We start from the raw sequence: 18,268 nt of genomic DNA, 5'->3' as shown, positions 1-18,268 counted from the left end.
AATCAATGATATGGTCAATTGAAAAGATAGATGGCTTAATATGCTAAAGCCGCCCAGAAAATGTCAACTTGCATTTATTTGATCACATGTACAGATGGGAATGAACTTTTAAATTATTGCATTTTTTAAAAATGTGTATACACTTTAAAAACAAAGAAAATGTTGAAATGTCTGAAACACCTCCATAGAGTTCCAGAGTTTGGCAGAAGCGTGCTTGAAACACGCTCGCTTAGATCTTGTGGCACTCAAATCTCAATTTGCTTTCCATTTCCTATTTGGTTGTGGCATGTGTGTGTTGGCTTATGGAAATTGATACCGTTTTTAGTACTAAAAGCTATTTGATGTAAGAACTGTTGAAATTTGAATAAGGTCAGGAGTCTGGGAGAGAGTATTGTATCAATGTCATTTTCTCAGTTTTGATATTGCACTGTTTTATGTAAGATGTTACCGTTTGGGGAATTTGTCAAAAGATACATGGGACTCTACATTTTTGCAATTTACTCTGAGCCTATAATTATTGTAGAATTAAAAGGTTTTTAAAAAGTCATTTGAAAATAATGATTTTAACTGTTAGGAGGCTGTGCAACTCAATTAATAGAGCAGTGTACACACCACACTTACAGAGTGAATTTGTATTTAGCTTACCTTAAAAAGAAAAAACAAACACCTTTTCTTTCCTTGCTACTGAGTTCAATAAACTCCACACTCACTCTGTCAGGACTGTGACACTGTTGAAGCTTGTGGCAGATCAAGGAGCAGTCTTTAAGGAAATCTGTTTTAGCTGCTGCTTAATTACTTAAGAAGAAAGCGGTGCGGAAACCCAAGAATTGAGTCTATAGTCACCTGATAGAGAAAAAGGTGCATGAATGATGCAGCATGTTTTCCTGAAGCGTTTCTATGCTTAAAACATTTAGTAATTCGAGCAAAGCAGTGTCAACGTGCCTTATTATTATGTGTCTTGGTGTCCAAATCAGAGTGCCTATAGCCCAGTGTGATGAGTATTATTCTACATGAAAAAAGACAAAGAGTTAAAAATAGTTTTAAAAGAGTAAACCTTTGATTCCTTTGCTTGCCTTTGTGTAAAACAAAAATGGGTATGGCAGTAGTGAAATACGGTTCTCTGTTCTCTTGGATTTTTACGACATGCTGTAAATTACTGCCGTGTACCTTCATAAGATTGATGGTGGTTTTGCTGTTTATCACCTGGAGAAGTGAAACAGAATTCCCTGAGCCAGATTATCTGTCTTCATTGTAATTGCCGAAACATTTGGGCTCCCTAACCTGAAAGAGTGATTGCCTCATGTGTTTTGACTAAAATGGATTAGTGTGGTTGATCATATCTATCAGACACCTGCCGGTGAACAGGTCTCAAAACAACTTGTTTAGTAAATATTTTAATGAGTGCTAACATAATGCCATTAAAAAAATTTTCATTTATTTAGGAACATAAAATGCCAAGACCATAATGTTCTTTGCATTAAGCAGGGCTGTAGTTCTGGGCCAGTTGTAGAGACTGTCTTGGCTGACCCTTGACAAGGGACTGTGCCCTCAGCTTTATCCGTCTGACCAGCTTTTCCGGCTTCTTCTCCAGGGTTATCAATGCCGGGAAGAGCACACACAATGAAGACCAAGCCAGCTGTGAGGTGCTCACTGTGAAGAAGAAGGCAGGGGCTATGACCTCAACCCCAAACAGGAACTCATCCAAGAGACGGTCCTCCCTTCCCAATGGGGAAGGGCTGCAGCTGAAAGAGAACTCGGTAAGCCCCTTCTTGATCCTTGATTTTCAGGTGAGAGGAATGGCACACACTTTGGTCCCACTGGAAAACATTAGGGCTTCACCTAAGTCTGGAATGGAAGTGAGAAAGCAGTGTCCCCAGAGTTAGTGGGGTGGCGGGCTTGTGGTCACAGCATCACACATACCAAGCGGAAGGCAACACATGTATGACCAGCTTGTGGTTAGGTTTTTAACACAAAGTCAATGAAACATCCGCACCATATGTATCTAGCTCTTGTTGTAATAATTTATATATATAATTTATATATACAATGTAAATATACAAATATAATTTATATAATTATATATAAATATATAATTTGTATTTAAATTTATGTATTAATATAACATATATAATATATAAATTTATATATTGATATAATATATATAATTTATATATAAATTTATATGTAAATATGTTTGATGGTTTCAGAGGAGCCACTTCTAGGTCTTTGTAAGGAAATAGTCCGAAAGCCTCTCATGAGAGATGGAAGTAACTCTGGCTGTTGCTTCGAGCCTTGCCATGACTCTGCCCCTTTCTCCTCCTTGCTTGCCCATGATAGTTGTCCATTTGCAGCCCGTGGCTGATGTTCTTCCAAATAAATATCTATTTCAATTGGCCCAAAACTCTTGCAGCCCTTGGGGTGGCCTTGCAGACTGAACAATGTTGAAAAACCACAAAATATTTCTCCTGTCTCCAGTTTCTGGAGAATAAAGCAGACATATCCTCAGAAAGCTCTGAAGAAGCTCTCAGCAAAGGACGGGGAGTCATCGACACTCTGTCAGCAGATGATGTGCTTTATAGAGAGATGTTTCCTGGGAAAATCAGGAGACACAGAATGGACTGACCTAAACGTAACTATTCATTCTGATTGTCTTGAGGATATTTTTCTGTAAAAATTTTCAGAGGATTTTAAAAGATCTAGGAATCTTTTCTTAGTTTTAGAAATAGTATCTCATTGCAGCTGGGCGTGGTGGCTCACGCCTGTAATCCCAGCACTTTGGGAGGCCGAGGCAGGCAGATCATGAGGTCAGGAGATCAAGACCACCCTGGCTAACACGGTGAAACCTCTTCTCTACTAAAACTACAAAAAATTAGCCGGGCGTGGTGGCGGACGCCTGTAATCCCAGCTACTCTGGAGGCTGAGGCGGAAGAATGGCATGAACCCAGGAGGCGGAGCTTGCAGTAAGCCGAGATCTGGCCACTGCACTCCGGCCTGGGTGACAGAGCGAGACTCTGTCTCAAAAAAAAAAAAAAAAATAGTGTCTCATTGCATCTATGCTCAGGGAATAATAAGTATTGATTTATTATGTTAGTACTAGTTTAATTTAAAGTTGACTTATGGGGATTTATCAACTGTACATATTTTCTAGGTTGAAGGAAGGCCTTTTCCAAACCAGAGCTGAGGACCCAGATGGGCAGTATAGAATGGTGATGGTTAAGTGCACAGGCCCTGGAGTGAGATGACTGTGCAGTCTACCACTTTAGCTACTTAATTTTGGGATGGTTATTCTTTGAGCCTCAGTTTTGTCTACTCTAAAAAGGAATAACAGGCCGGGTGCAGTGGCTCACCCTGATGATTAGTGATGTTGAGCATTTTTTGATTGTGTATTGGCCTTTGTATATGTTCTTCAGAGAAATGTCTATTCAAGTCCTTTGCCCATTTTAAAAATTGGGTTGTCTGTTTTGTTTTTGCTTTTATTCTGCTTTTTAAAAACTTGAAAACCATTACCTAGTGTGGAAGATAAATCACTGAGCAACTGCTGTGTACTGAGAACTGGATGCTGGAGATTTGGCAGGGAATGAAATAGACAAAATCCCTACTTAGAGGGAGCTTCCATTTGTAGCGGGAGACAAAATATAGTGTGCCAGATGATAGACACTATGAAGATACAAAACAAAGTGGGGAACACAGAAAATAGGAAGTCTGAGGGGGCCAGGGTAAAGAAGGCATCACTGAGAAGGTGACATTTGGGCAAAGATCTGAAATTGCAGCTATTTTCAGGGAGGAGCATTTATCATTCTGGACAATTGAAAGACCCCAAGGCGGGAGCCGGCCCTATGTTCTCAAGGTTTAGGAAGGAGGTCTGTGTGGTTGGAGCAGAAATATTGCAAAGCCTGGATTTCAGGAAATGTTGTCAGAAAAGTCATAAGAGTGGAGTGAGCCAGTCGGGAAGGACATTGAAGGTCACTGTCAAGACTTTCGCTTCCACTTCTATAATTTACTAGCAGAGGACCCTGGACACACTAGTTGAAAGTGGCCAGTGATTTTTCCCATCTAGAAGACATCCCCTTAGTGGTAAAACTCAAATATAGTAACACTTAGGAAAGGATGGTGAGCGTACAGGGCTTAGGGCAAGAAAACATCTGCAGAGACAAGTAAAGCGGATTGTACCCACGCTTCCTGTTCCTTCACTGCAGGTTTGTTACATAGGTATACATGTGCCATGTTGGTGTGCTGCACCCATTAACTCATCATTTACATTAGGTATATCTCCTAATGCATCCCTCCCCCTCCCATACCCCATGACAGGCCCCGATGTGTGATGTTCCCCACCCTCTGTCCAAGTGATCTCATTGTTCAGTTCCCACCTATGAGTGAGAACATGTGGTGTTTGGTTTTCTAGCCTTGTGATAGTTTGCTGAGAATGATGGTTTCCAGCTTCATCCTTGTCCCTACAAAGGACATGAACTCATCCTTTTTTATGGCGGCATAGTATTCCATGGTGTATATGTGCCACATTTTCTTAATCCAGTCTATCGCTGATGGACTGGTTGGTTCCAAGTCTTTGCTATTGTGAATAGTACCGCAATAAACATATGTGTGCATGTGTCTTTATAGCAGCATGATTTATAATCCTTTATATATACCCAGTAATGGGATGGCTGGGTCAAATGGTATTTCTAGTTCTAGATCCTTGAGGAATCGCCACACTCTCTTCCACGATGGTTGAACTAGTTTACAGTCCCACCAACAGTGTAAAAGTGTTCTTATTTCTCCACATCCTCTCCAGCAGCTGTTGTTTCCTGACTTTTTAATCACCACTCTTAACTGGTATGAGATGGTATCTCATTGTGGTTTTGATTTGCATTTCTCTGATGATCAGTGATGATGAACATTTTTTTCATGTGTGTGTTGGTTGCATAAATGTCTTCTTTTAAGAAGTGTCTGTTCATATCCTTTGCCCACTTTTTGATGTTTTTTGTTTTCTTGTCAATTTGCTTCTTTGTAGATTCTGGATATTAGCCCTTTGTCAGATGGATAGACTGCAAAAATGTTCTCCCATTCTGTAGGTTGCCTTTTCACTCTGATGGTAGTTTCTTTTGCTGTGCAGAAGCTCTTCAGTTTAATTAGATCCCATTTGTCTATTTTGGCTTTTGTTGCCATTGCTTTTGGTGTTTTAGTCATGAAGTCCTTGCCCATGCCTATGTCCTGAATGGTATTGCCGAGGTTTTCCTCTAGGCTTTTTATGATTTTAGGTCTAACATTTAAGTCTTTAATCCATCTTGAATTAATTTTTGTATAAGGTGTAAAGACAGGATCCAGTTTCAGCTTTCTACTTATGGCTAGCCAGTTTTCCCAGCACCATTTATTACATAGGGAATCCTTTCCCCATGTCTTGTTTTTGTCAGGTTTGTCAAAGATCAGATGGTTGTAGATGTGTGGTGTTATTTCTGAGGCCTCTGTTCTGTTTCATTGGTCTATCTCTCTGTTTTGGTACCAGTACCATGCTGTTTTAGTTACTTTAGCCTTGTAGTGTAGTTTGAAGTCAGGTAGCGTGATGCCTCCAGCTTTGTTCTTTTGGCTTAGGATTGTCTTGGCAATGTGGGCTCCTTTTTGGTTCCATATGAACTTTAAAGTAGTTTTTATCAATTCTGTGAAGAAAGTCATTGGAAGCTTGATGGGGATGGCATTGAATCTATAAATTACTTTGGGCAGTATGGCCATTTTCACGATATTGATTCTTCCTATGCATGAGCATGGAATGTTCTTCCATTTGTTTGTATCCTCGTTTATTTCACTGAGCAGTGGTTTGTAGTTCTCCTTGAAGAGGTCCTTCACATCCTTTGTAAGTTGGATTCCTAGGTATTTTATTTTCTTTGTAGCAATTGTGAATGGGAGTTCACTCATGATTTAGCTCTCTGTCTGTTATTGGTATATAGGAATGCTTATGTTTTTTGCACATTGATTTTGTATCCTGAGACTTTGCTGAAGTTGCTTATCAGCTTAAGGAGATTTTGGGCTGAGACAATGGGGTTTTCTAAATATACAATCATGTCATCTGCAAATAGGGACAATTTGACTTCCTCATTTCCTAACTGAATACACTTTATTTCTTTCTCTTGCCTGATTGCCCTCACTAGAACTTCCAACATACGTTGAATAGGAGTGGTGAGAGAGGGCATGCCTGTCTTGTGCTAGTTTTCAAAGGGAATGCTTCCAGTTTTTGCCCTTTCAGTATGATATTGATCGTGGGTTTGTCATAAATAGCTCTTATTATTTTGAGATACGTTCCATCAATATCTACTTTATTGAGAGTTTTTAGCATGAAGAGTTGTTGGATTTTGTCAAAGGCCTTTTCTGCATCTATTGAGGTAATCATGTGGTTTTTGTCATTGGTTCTGTTTATGTGATGGATTATGTTTATTGATTGCATATGTTGAACCAGCCTTGCATCCCAGGGATGAAGCCGACTTGACCGTGATGGATAAGCTTTTTGATGAGCTACTGGATTTGGTTTGCCAGTATTTTATTGAGGATTTTCCCATTGATGTTCATCAGGGATATTGGTCTAAAATTCTCTTTTTTTGTTGTGTCTCTGCCAGGCTTTGGTATCAGGATGATGCTGGCCTTATAGAATGAGTTAGGGAGGGTTCCCTCTTTTTCTATTGATTGGAATAGTTTCAGAAGGAATGGTACTAGCTCCTTTTTGTACCTCTGGTAGAATTTAGCTGTGAATCCCTCTGGTCCTGGACTGTTTTTGGTTGGTAGGCTATTAATTATTTCCTCAATTTCAGAGCCTGCTATTGGTCTATTCAGAGAGTCAACTTCTTCCTGGTTTAGTCTTGGGAGGGTGTACATGTCCAGGAATTTATCCATTTTTTCTAGATTTTCTAGTTTATTTGTGTAGAAGTGTTTATAATATTCTCTGATGGTAGTTTGTATTTCTATGGGATTGGTGGTGATATCCCCTTTATCATTTTTTATTGCATCTATTTGATTCTTCTCTCTTTTCCTCTCTATTAGTCTTGCTAGCAGTCTAACAATTCAGTTGATCTTTTCAAAAAACCAGCTGCTGAATTCATTGATTTTTTGAAGAGTTTTTTGTGTCTCTATCTCCTTCAGTTTTGTTCTGATCTTAGTTATTTCTTGCCTTCTGCTAGCTTTTGAATTTGTTTGCTCTTGCTTCTCTAGTTCTTTTAATTGTGATGTTAGGATGTCAATTTTAGATCTTTCCTGCTTTCTCTTGTGGGCATTTAGCGCTATAAATTTCCCTCTACACACCACTTTAAATGTGTCCTGGAGATTCTGGTATGTTGTGTCTTTGTTCTCATTGGTTTCAAAGAGCATCTTTATTTCTGCCTTCATTTTGTTATTTACCCAATAGTCATTCAGGAGCAGGTTATTCAGTTTCCATGTAGTTGTGCAATTTTGAGTGAGTTTCTTAATCCTGAGTTCTAGTTTGCTTGCACTGTGGTCTGAGAGACAGTTTGTTGTGATTTCTGTTCTTTTACATTTGCTGAGGAGTGCTTTACTTCCAACTATTTTGGAATAAGTGTAATGTGCTGAGAAGAATGTTATGGTCTGTTGATTTGGGGTGGAGAGTTCTGTAGATGTCTGTTAGGTCCGCTTAGTGCAGAGCTGAGTTCAAGTCCTGGATATCCTTGTTAACCTTCTGTCTCATTGATCTAATATTGACAGTGGGGTGTTAAAGTCTCCCATTATTATTGTGTGGGAGTCTAAGTCTCTTTGTAGGTCTCTAAGGACTTGCTCTATAAATCTGGGTGCTCCTGTATTGGGTGCGTACATATTTAGGATAGTTAGCTCTTCTTGTTGAATTAATCCCTTTACCATTATGTAAATGGCCTTCTTTGTCTCTCTTGATCTTTGTGGATTTAAAGTCTGTTTTATCAGAGACTAGGATTGCAACCCTGCTTTTTTTTTTTTTTTTCTTTGCATTTGTTTGGTAGATCTTCCTCCATCCCTTTATTTTGAGTCTATGTGTGTCTCTGCACATGAGATGGGTCTCCTGAATACAGCACACTGATGGGTCTTGACTCTATCCAATTTGCCAGTCTGTGTCTTTTAATTGGAGCATTTAGCCCATTCACATTCAAAGTTAATATTGTTATGTGTGAATTTGATCCTGTCTTTATGATGTTAGCTGGTTATTTTGCCCATTAGTTGATGCAGTTTCTTCCTGGCATCAGTGGTCTTTACAATTTGGTATGTTTTTTTCAGTAGCTGGTACCCGTTGTTCCTTTCCATGTTTAGTGCTTCCTTCAGGAGCTCTTGTAAGGCAGGCCTGGTGGTGACAAAATCTCTCAGCATTTGCTTGTCTGTAAAGGATTTTATTTCTCCTTCACTTATGAAGCTTAGTTTGGCTGGATATGAAATTCTGGGTTGAAAATTCTTTTATTTAAGAATGTTGAATATTGGCCCTCGTTCTCTGCTGGCTTGTAGGGTTTCTGCTGAGAGATCTGCTGTTGGTCTGATTGGCTTCCCTTTGTGGGTAACCTTTCTTTCTGGCCGCCCTTAACATTTTTTCCTTCATTTCAACCTTGGTGAATCTGATAATTATGTGTCTTGGGGTTGCTCTTCTTGAGGAGTATCTTTGTGGTGGTCTCTGTGTTTCCTGAATTTGAATGTTGGCCTGCTTTGCTAGGCTGGGGAACTTCTCCTGGATCTTATCCTGCAGAGTGTTTTCCAACTTGATTCCATTCTCCCCATCACTTTCAGGTACACCAATCAAATGTAGATTTGGTCTTTTCACATAGTCTCATATTTCTTGGAGGCTTTGTTCATTTCTTTTTACTTTGTTTTCTCTAAACTTTGCTTCTCCCTTTATTTCATTAATTTGATCTTCAGTCACTGATACCCTTTCTTCCAGTTGATCGAATTGGCTACTGAAGCTTGTGCATGTGTCACGTAGTTCTTGTGCCATAGTTTTCAGCTCCATCAGGTCATTTAGGGTCTTCTCTACACTGTTTATTCTAGTTAGCCATTCATCTAATCTTTTCTCAAGGTTTTTAGCTTCTTGGCGATGGGTTCAAACATCCTCTTTTATCTCAGAGAAGTTTGTTATTACCGACCTTCTGAAGCCTACTTCTGTCAGCTTGTCAAAGTCATTCTCCATCCAACTTTGTTCCGTTGCTGGAGAGGAGCTGCGATCCTTTGAGGAGAAGAGGAGCTCTGGTTTTTAGAATTTTCAGCTTTTCTGCTCTGGTTTCTCCCCATCTTTGTGGTTTTATCTACCTTTGGTCTTTGATGCTAGTGACCTACAGATGGGGTTTTGGTGTGGATGTCCTTTTTGTTGATGTTGATGCTATTCCTTTCTGTTTGTTAGTTTTCGTTCTAAGAGTCAGGTCCCTTAGCTGCAGGTCTGCTGCAGTTTCCTGGAGTTCCACTCCAGACCCTGTTTGCCTGGGTATCACCAGCGGAGGCTGCAGAACAGCAAATATTGTTGCCTGGTCCTTCCTCTGGAAGCTTCGTCCCAGAGGGGCACCCACCTGTATGAAGTGTCAGTCGGCCCCTACTGGGAGATGTCTCCCAGTTACGCTACATGGGGGTCAGGGATCCACTTGAGGAGGCAGTCTGTCCATTCTTAGAGCTCAAACGCTGTGCTGGGAGAACCACTGCTCTCTTCAGAGCTGTCAGACAGGGACGTTTAAGTCTGTAGAAGTTTCTGCTGCCTTTTGTTCAGCTATGCCCTGCCCCCAGAGGTGGGGTCTACAGAGGCAGCAGGCCTTGCGGAGCTGTGATGGGTTCTGCCCAGTTTGAGCTTCCCCAGCTGCTTTGTTTACCTACTCAAGCCTCAGCAATGGCGGACACCCCTCCCGCTGCTAGGCTGCTGCCTCACTGGTGGATCTCAGACTGCTGTGCTAGCAGTGAGCAGGGCTCTGTGAGCATGGGACCCACTGAGCCAGGCGCAGGATATAATCTCCTGGTGTGCCATTTGTTAAGGCCATTGGAAAAGTGTGGTATTTGGGCAGAAGTGTCCTGATTTTCCAGGTATGGTCTGTCATGGCTTCCCTTGGCTAGGAAAGGGAATTCCTTGACCCCTTGCACTTCCCGGGTGAGGTGATGCCCTGCCCTGCTTCTGCTTGCCCTCTGTGGGCTGCACCCACTGTCCAACCAGTCCCAATGAGATGAAGCAGGTACCTCAGTTTGAAATGCAGAAATCATGGTCTTCTGCGTCGATCACACTGGGAGCTGCAGACTGGAGCTGTTTCCATTAGGCCATCCAGGAGCAGACTCGTGTTTGAGCTCTTGACAGTGGCACCTGACTTACAAGAAAGAAAATACAAATTAATTTCAGGTTCCATCTGGATCAGGAGCTGAAGAAGCAATGTCTGAAAGAAGTAAAACAACAACAAACAAAAGGCACGCAAATTTAAATGTTTTAAGGTGTTCTGCCCTGTAGTATTTTAGCCTGAAGAAATGCAAGGGATGTGGTTGAATTTTTCTAGTCTCCATCTCCAACACTCTCTAATAGATCTAGGTTTTGTTTTGTTTTGTTTTTTAATTAAGAGTTTAGTGATATAACTTATAATACAGAAACAATAAGCATTTCTCCTTTGGGATTAAGAAAGCAACATTTTGGCTGGGTGCAGTGGCTTACGCCTGTAATTCCAGCACTTTGGGAAGCCAAGGCAGGTGGATTGCCTGAGCTCAGGAGTTTGCGACTAGCCTGGGCAACACAGTGAAACCCCATCTCTTCTGAAATACAGAAAATTAGCTGGGCTTGGCAGCATGCGCCTGTATTCCCAGCTTCTTGGGAGGCTGGGGCAGGAGAATGGCGTGAACCCGGGAGGCGGAGCTTGCAGTGAGCCGAGATCACGCCACTGCACGCTAGCCTGGGGGACCAAGCAAGACTCTGTCCCCCCCAAAAAAAAGAGAAAACATTTTGAGATATTTGATGAAGCTGGTATGTAGTGTAGTACAGAAGGATGTTCTCAGTGACAAATGAAGGTAGAACTTTTCTTGTGCCTGGATCATTTTTGGGTAGCTTAATGTGAAGAGCTGTAAGCCCACAGTCTGGCAGATAGCAAATAGATACTCTGCGGCAATGTGCAAGCCTCTTAACATGCCTGTACCTCTGGGTACTGATTTGGGAATATAGGATGGGTGGCCAGGAAAGAAGGATGTCTACAATTCTAGCACTTCCAAAAGACACTTTCATGAGACTGTCTCTTAGGAAAGCTGCTGTAAGCTTGTCGAGGACAACACCTTATTCCCAATGGCCTCCTGATTCCCACAGAAGGCTTTTAAATTAACCAGCTCAAGATTTGTGGACATGAATCACCATTGCTAGGTTTTCTTTCCTTTGACTTGGAAGGTTATAAAGAGTCTTTATTTATCACACTGATTGCCATCCTCAGGTGAAAACACAGCTTTTCCAAGAGATTTTGCTTTTTAATTTCCAAATATTTAGTCATTCCAGGAATAAGGTAAGAGGAGAACGGTACCAGGTGACTTCTCTGTGGAAGGAGAAAGAGATCACTGTGAAAGGCATGTCATAACCTAGCATTAAGATAAGAAGTGCATGTACTTACATAAGATGTGTGGGTGGGAAATATTTAGGGTATTGTGGCCATAACCAGGGCATTTTTTTGCCCACATCTGACTCCCTATTTGGAACAGATTGTTTTTGACTTGAGACTAGACTTCTGAACACATGCATTCCAAGTCTACTTCCTTAGGAGCACCCTTGTGTTGTTTAATTTAGCCAAAACACATCAAAGTGTGTGGTTTCAGTATCTGCTAGTTCAGTGTCTAATTACAATAACAGGAGATGGCTGTGTCAGCATCTCAGCCAAGACCATCAGCAGGGGAGAGGAAAGCTGATTATCTTTCTCAGCAGAGGACTGGCAGCACTGTGGGAACTCCAGGCAAATAGAATCAAAATGGGGCAGGGAGAGGCAAAAGGAACATGAGAAAGGGACTATTTCAACTTTCTGAACAGAGGTTTTGCCATTCTTTTTATCTGTTTTTGTAAGAAGTACTCTTTCACCCCCAAAACGTGAAATGAAGATTGCTTCTGGTTCTACAACAGCGGCCCTTTGGAGTGTTTGGCCCTCATCGGGCAGTTGGCTCCCTGCAATGATGTCAGCTATAAAAATGTAATAGGAGCAGCCTTTTATTCATCTCATTTTATTATGCTAACATTTTGTTCCTTGTTCTGCTCATATGAAGAAAATAAGAATTTTCTTTTCTTCTTAGATTTTTTTATTTTTTTTCTTTGAGGCAAGGTCTCGCTCTGTCGCTCAGGCTGGAGTGCAGTGGTGCGATCTTGGCTCACTACAAGCTCCGCCTCCTGGGTTCACACCATTCTCCTGCCTCAGCCTCCTGGGTAGCTGGGACTATAGGCGCCCGCCACCACGCCTGGCTAAGTTTTTGTATTTTTAGCAGAGACAGGGTTTCACCGTGTTAGCCAGGATGGTCTGGATCTCCTGACCTTGTGATCCGCCCACCACGGCCTCCCAAAGTGCTGGGATTATAGGCATGAACCACTGCACCTGGCCAGTTTTTTTTTTTTTTTTTTTTTGTCAGTAATGCAGTGGTTTCTTTCAAAACTCTTTTAGTTCTAGGGACATAGAACTCTTGCCAGTGATTAAGATGGATTATTTTATACCTAGGAATTGAGGAGACTGATGTCAGCTGGAGTCCCTTTAAAGATCCCTTCTTGGTGGGTGTTGGATGACTCTGAAGACCAGGTTTGACCAAGATGTACATAGTAGCTGAGAACACAACATGGTTTTACTATAGTTTCCCACTGTGGCAAAATGTAAGGTGCAAGGAAAATAAATTATGTTGAGATGCAAATTTCTTCTTGCTTCACTTATAATCTGACTTCCCACAGCTTTAAGTGGGAAGAACATTGTCAGGGGCAATAAACTTTATTTTCTTCTTTCATTTCTTCTTAAAAAAAAAAAAAAACCATAAATAATACTCAGCACTCATGTACCAGACACTGATTTTAGTGCCTTGCCAGTATTAATTCATTTAACCTCATATAGGCTGAGTATCCCTTATCCAAAATGCCTGAAACCAGAAGTGTTTTGGATTTCAGATTTTTTCAGATTTTGGACTATTTGCATATACATAATGAGCTATCTTGGGAATGAGACCCAAGTTTAAACACAAAATTCATTCGTATTTTGTATGCACCTTATACACATAACCTGAAGGTAGTTTTCTTTTCCTTGGGGTTGCTAAATAAACGAGATGTAGTGTGCCTGTGCTTCTACCATGACCCACGGAGATCAGGTGTAGAATTCTCCACTTGTGATATCATATCCGTGCTCAGAAGTTTTGGATTTCAGAGCATTTTCCAGACTTTTGGATTAGGAGTGCCCAAACTGTAATATGTGCCTAAATATGTATTATTATTGCCTTTTTTTGACTGATGAGGAAGCTGAGGCACGGAGCTAGAAAGTGTAGATGTTGACTGAACCCAGGCAGTCTGGCCTCAGCCTCTAGACTTACACCATGCTGCCTCTGTATCCATTAGCAGTTGAGACATGGAGCAGGAAAATCTCTTGGGGAAAGTCAGACATCAAGGAAGAATAACTCCTAATATTGATATGTATAATTTCAATAAAATTTGATACTAAATAATTTCTCATTTCCATTATGGTTTCTCTTTTGATATGGAAGTTAGTTAGCAGTGTCCCCTGTCAACTCAGAAACTGTAATAGCTCTTACTCAGGTGAAAAACAGAGCTAAAATGAAATTATCATCTTCTCTTTATAGTCCATTTTCTTGCTAAATTATAGAAAGACCATCATTTGCATAAACCATGGGAAGAAAAAAAAAGCCTTCTGATTGGATAAGCATGAATACCTGAGTTTGAATCCTGTCTCTGCCCCTTACTAGATGTGTTATCTTGTGCAAGTCAGTTGGCTTCTCCATACCTCAATTTTCCCGTCTGTAAATTGTTGATAATAGGTGCTATTTCATAGGCTTATTAGAGCAAAGTGAGTTAAAATATGAAAAGTGCTTAGAATAGTGCGTGAGGTAAGTGCTCAGTAAATATTATCTATTGTTGTTATTGTTTCTAATAGTGGATTGGCAACTGCACTTCAGTATTATTTCACAGTACTTACGTTTTTTCCATAAACTAATTTAGGGAGAAGTTGTTGATGTATAACTAATAGTTTAAGAATATTCCCAAGTTGATTCTAGAATAAGTCACAATGCAGTTTAGCAAAAACTGTTACAAACTTTGTACTTTCTTTTATAAATTAATATTTTAAGACAGGTCTAAACTGCCATTTAAAAACAAAAGCCAAACTTACTAAACCTATCCTGTACCTTACTGTCTCATTATGTTGGAGGAATTCAGCCAAAGAAACCTGCAATTCATATTGTCATATCCTGAGAAGGAAGCAGCATATTCATTAAGGTATATGAAATTAAGGGACTTTTTTCCTCCACTGCAGAGCAGAGTATCTGAACAATTTAGTCAAAAAAAGAGGTATGGTAAAAAGTGAACTACACTGTAGGGTCATGGCTCCATGTGGACAGCAATAGAACATGGGCCCTAGGAAGGGCTTTCATGAAGTCACTCAAATGTTCTCTCATCTCTACCTCCTCATTGGCTTATTCTTCTCCCTTTCACTGTGGTACTGTGAGGATCAAATGAAAAACGGGACATTGAAAGCCCTGTGGATGGAATGCCTATAGCAGGTACTCTGGACTGTGCATTATCATCTTCACTGTGATTCCTGGAAAACTGGCCAGAAACTTTATGGAAATCAAACCATATAATCACATATATAGTGGGGAAACAGAAGAATATGGCAACTCTGTTTCCCCAAGGGGAAGTGATCAGTCCCTTTTCTTTGGCAGTGGGAGAGAAGGGTTGGAAAGAGCATTCTGTACTCATATAGGACATTTTGTAAAAATCAACCATGAGATGTCACTCAAAGTGGGATTTCTATATCTGTGATAGGCCTTTCGTACTGTTGATATGGCCCCTCCACCGGTTGTATAAGCACCTGAATAGTTAGGGTAGCAAAGGGAAGAATAATATTAAATAAGCCAAGGACTTGTGAATGTTACTAGGAGGATACCACTTTTTCCCTTCGGACAACTATTTCTAAATTAACAGTCTCCAAATCATAAGTTAAAAACAATTTTTTTGGCAGGGTGTGGTGACTCATGCCTGTAATTTCAAAGCGTTGGGAGATCAAGGCAGGAGGGTCGCTTGAAGCCAGGAGTTTGAGACCCAGCCTGGGCAACATAGCAAGACCCTCTCTACAAAAGATTTAAAAATTAGCCAGATGTGGTGGCACATGCCTGTAGTCCTAGCTTCTTGGGGCCAAGGCGGGAGGACAGCTTGAGGCCAGGAGTTCAAGACTGCCCTGGGCAAAATAGGGAGACCTCATCTCTACAAAAATAAAAATAAAAAATAAATTAGCCTAGTGTGGTGGTGCACCTATCATCCCAGCTACTCAGGAGGCTGAGGTGGGAGGATGGCTTGAAAACAGGAGATTGAGGCTACAGTGAACTATGATCATGCCACTGAACTCCAGCTTGGGTGACAGAGCAAGACCTTGTCTCTTAAAAAAAAAAATACACCCCAAAGTGTTTGTTCATTTATTGATCATTTATTGATATATAACCTACTACTGTATATCCATAAAGTATACAATTATTTTAAAATTATAAAGATACATTAAACATTTTTTTAATGTTTTAATAATTGAAGGACAATAAAGGTGAAAAAGCAATGTTTTAAAATAACAGCGAACAGTGATACAGTGTTAATTGTATGCCAGGCATTGATTTAAGTGTTTTTCATACAGTAACTCATTTACTGTCTTGCTGAGAGCAAAGACTTCGTGCTATCATTAGCTAATATATCAAGGCAAAATTCATCATTAACAATAGCGAGTATAATTCCGTATTTCAACTGTCCCCTTGAGCGTTTGAGAGTGTTTTGGCTAGATATGATGATGATGATTGTCAGATATGACTGGATTGTCATTCCTGGGAATATCAAGTGCCAGCTCTGACATGTTCTTGTTTGCTCATGTTTTCTATCTGTAGTTTCTTTGCAGACATGTTTTTAACCTGTTGCCCACTATGTGAGGAATAATTTTAGTTTAAAATTTAGTAGTATAATCACCACTTAGGGGCACAGGTCCCCTGCAATGGGTTGCCAGGTACCAAAACTAACAGGCATGGAAGAGCACCAGCATCCCATGCACGCGGAGGATTGACTTACCTGCCACACGAGGGCGCCAGTGTCATCCCGAATGAAAACTAGGGAAGCATTTCTAACGTGTCTCTTACACACCAACCGACTGTTTTTCAATTCCCCCTCACAGTCATGTGCTTCGTGTGGAGAGCACTAGTCTCAGGGGAAGAGGGATGAACAGGTTTGCAAACCTTTAGAGCTCTGTGCAGTGAGTAAAGGAAGGCAAAACCGTGGTTTCCTTAAGCTGGAACAAATACCTCAAACCCCCACTCCTTGGCTTTGTGTATTTCCTCCCCTACATCTGGGTATTTCTGTTGGTCTCCACAGGAAGCGTCTGAGGTTATGTATAGAACCTCTCCTTCTTAGTTGGCACTCCATAAGAGGGGGTGGGTACCTCACAACCACCCAGATGGCTAACACTGGCTGTTTTAGTCTATGGATTCCCCGGAGTTCAGGTGCGTGTGATGTGGCTCTTGTTTGAGTAGGGCTAAAATTTAAGCTGGTCATTCTTGACATCCTTGGTTGGCCCTGCAATCAGTATACCTGAAGCTGAATGGATACCACCTGCTTGTTTCTGAAATGACTTCAGCTCCTTGTTTAATAGATAGATTTCTGTTTGGAACAATCTTATATTTGTTGAAAGGCCCAAGGAGTCTTTTCCAGTTAGAACTCACTAAGTTCTGGCATACTAGATTTTTTGAAAAATGGGAAAAGGAAAATAAAATCATTAAAAAGCAGTTTCCTTTGCAAGAAGAGAATGTAATAGTGAGCCTACTGTAGAGAAAGCCTAAAAGAGAAACAGAATTTTTAAGCTCTCAATTATTCACCTTCTGGAATCTTCCTTCATCAGGCTGCAGATGTATTCCTGAACAGAGGTAGGTAGGCATATGTGTGTTATAAATTGTGTGTAAGACTGATTCTTTGTAAATGAAATAATTTAGAGTGCAATTTTGAGGAAAACTGCCTCAAAGTTATTGTTTTGTGAGTCAGAAGTGATTTCTGCCAAATTGAATTATATGGTAAGTCAGGAAGGGGCTTGATACTGTTTTTCTTCAAGTGGAGTACACATTTAACTCATGTTTATCTGGAGCAAAAATAAGGTTAAACATTTGTTAAAATGAGTATGAGTAATATTAAAGTGTATTATGTCAAGAGCTAGGTTACTCTAATTATGAAGGGTCTGATTTGCATCCTGTGCTGGTGCCCTATCAACATTTTCTGAAGTTTCCAGAAGAGTAATGCAGAGCCATTGCCGAAACATTTTAGCAATCAGACACGTATGCAGTTACTAGTAAGCAATAACCAAATTAAAATAACGCAAGCAACCCTGAAGTGCAAAGACCACAGAGTAACAGAAGCCAAGGAGATTAATTACACAAAGTTGTGTGCCACTGGGAAGATGGAAAGATCCCTTAACTTGGAGTCTGAAGAACTAGGTTCAGATCCTATCTCTGCCACATACCAGTAGAGTTACTGAAACTATCTGTACCCCAGTTTCACTGTTGGCAAAATGGAGTGACACACATTTTATTGTGATGTTAGGGGGATTAAACATAGGTGCTTGATAGATTTGTATTAGTTTATTCTCATGCTGCTAATAAAGACATACCAGAGATTGGGTAATTTATAAAGGAAAGAGGTTTAATTGACTCACAGTTCAGCATGGCTGGGGAGGCCTCAGGAAACTTACAATCATGGTGGAAGGGGAAGCAAACACATCCTTCTTCACATGGTGGCAGAAAGGAGAAGTGCAGAGCAAAGGGGAGGGAAAGCCCCTTATAAAACCATGAGATCTCTGAGAACTCATTATCACGAGAACAGCATGGAGGTGACCTCCCCCATGATTCAATTACCTCCAACAGGGTCCCTCCCATGACATGTGGGGATTATGAGATCTACAGTTCAAGATGAGATTTGGGTGGAGACACAGTCAAACCATATCAGATGTCCTTTGAACTAAGACTTCCTTTAGGGGAAATAAGAAAGGTGAACAGAAGCAACAGGAGTTACACAGTAGAGCGAGATGAGTGCCCCATTTGGCAGAATTGGAAGTCAGGAGCTCAG

The 18,268-nt window shown here is 40.7% G+C and overlaps 1 protein-coding gene across 3 annotated transcripts in view; it reads left to right on the top strand.

Moving 5' to 3' along the window:
- PPM1H (protein phosphatase, Mg2+/Mn2+ dependent 1H) overlaps positions 1 to 18,268 on the top strand; it is a 284,632-nt gene that overhangs the window by 100,241 nt on the left and 166,123 nt on the right. For all 3 annotated transcript variants that reach the window (XR_499243.3, XR_012094526.1, XM_008003881.3), the window contains exon 2: positions 1,592 to 1,757. Coding sequence is in view for 1 of the 3 variants with exons in the window: in XM_008003881.3 (XP_008002072.1) it covers positions 1,592 to 1,757 (166 nt within the window). In the remaining 2 variants the exon portion in view is untranslated. The remainder of the gene's footprint in view (positions 1 to 1,591; positions 1,758 to 18,268) is intronic.

Source organism: Chlorocebus sabaeus, chromosome 11 (genome assembly GCF_047675955.1).
Source record: "Chlorocebus sabaeus isolate Y175 chromosome 11, mChlSab1.0.hap1, whole genome shotgun sequence".
Taxonomy (NCBI): Eukaryota; Metazoa; Chordata; class Mammalia; order Primates; family Cercopithecidae; genus Chlorocebus; species Chlorocebus sabaeus.
Note: the sequence above shows the minus strand (reverse complement) of the source record. Positions and strands in the feature narration are given on the sequence as shown.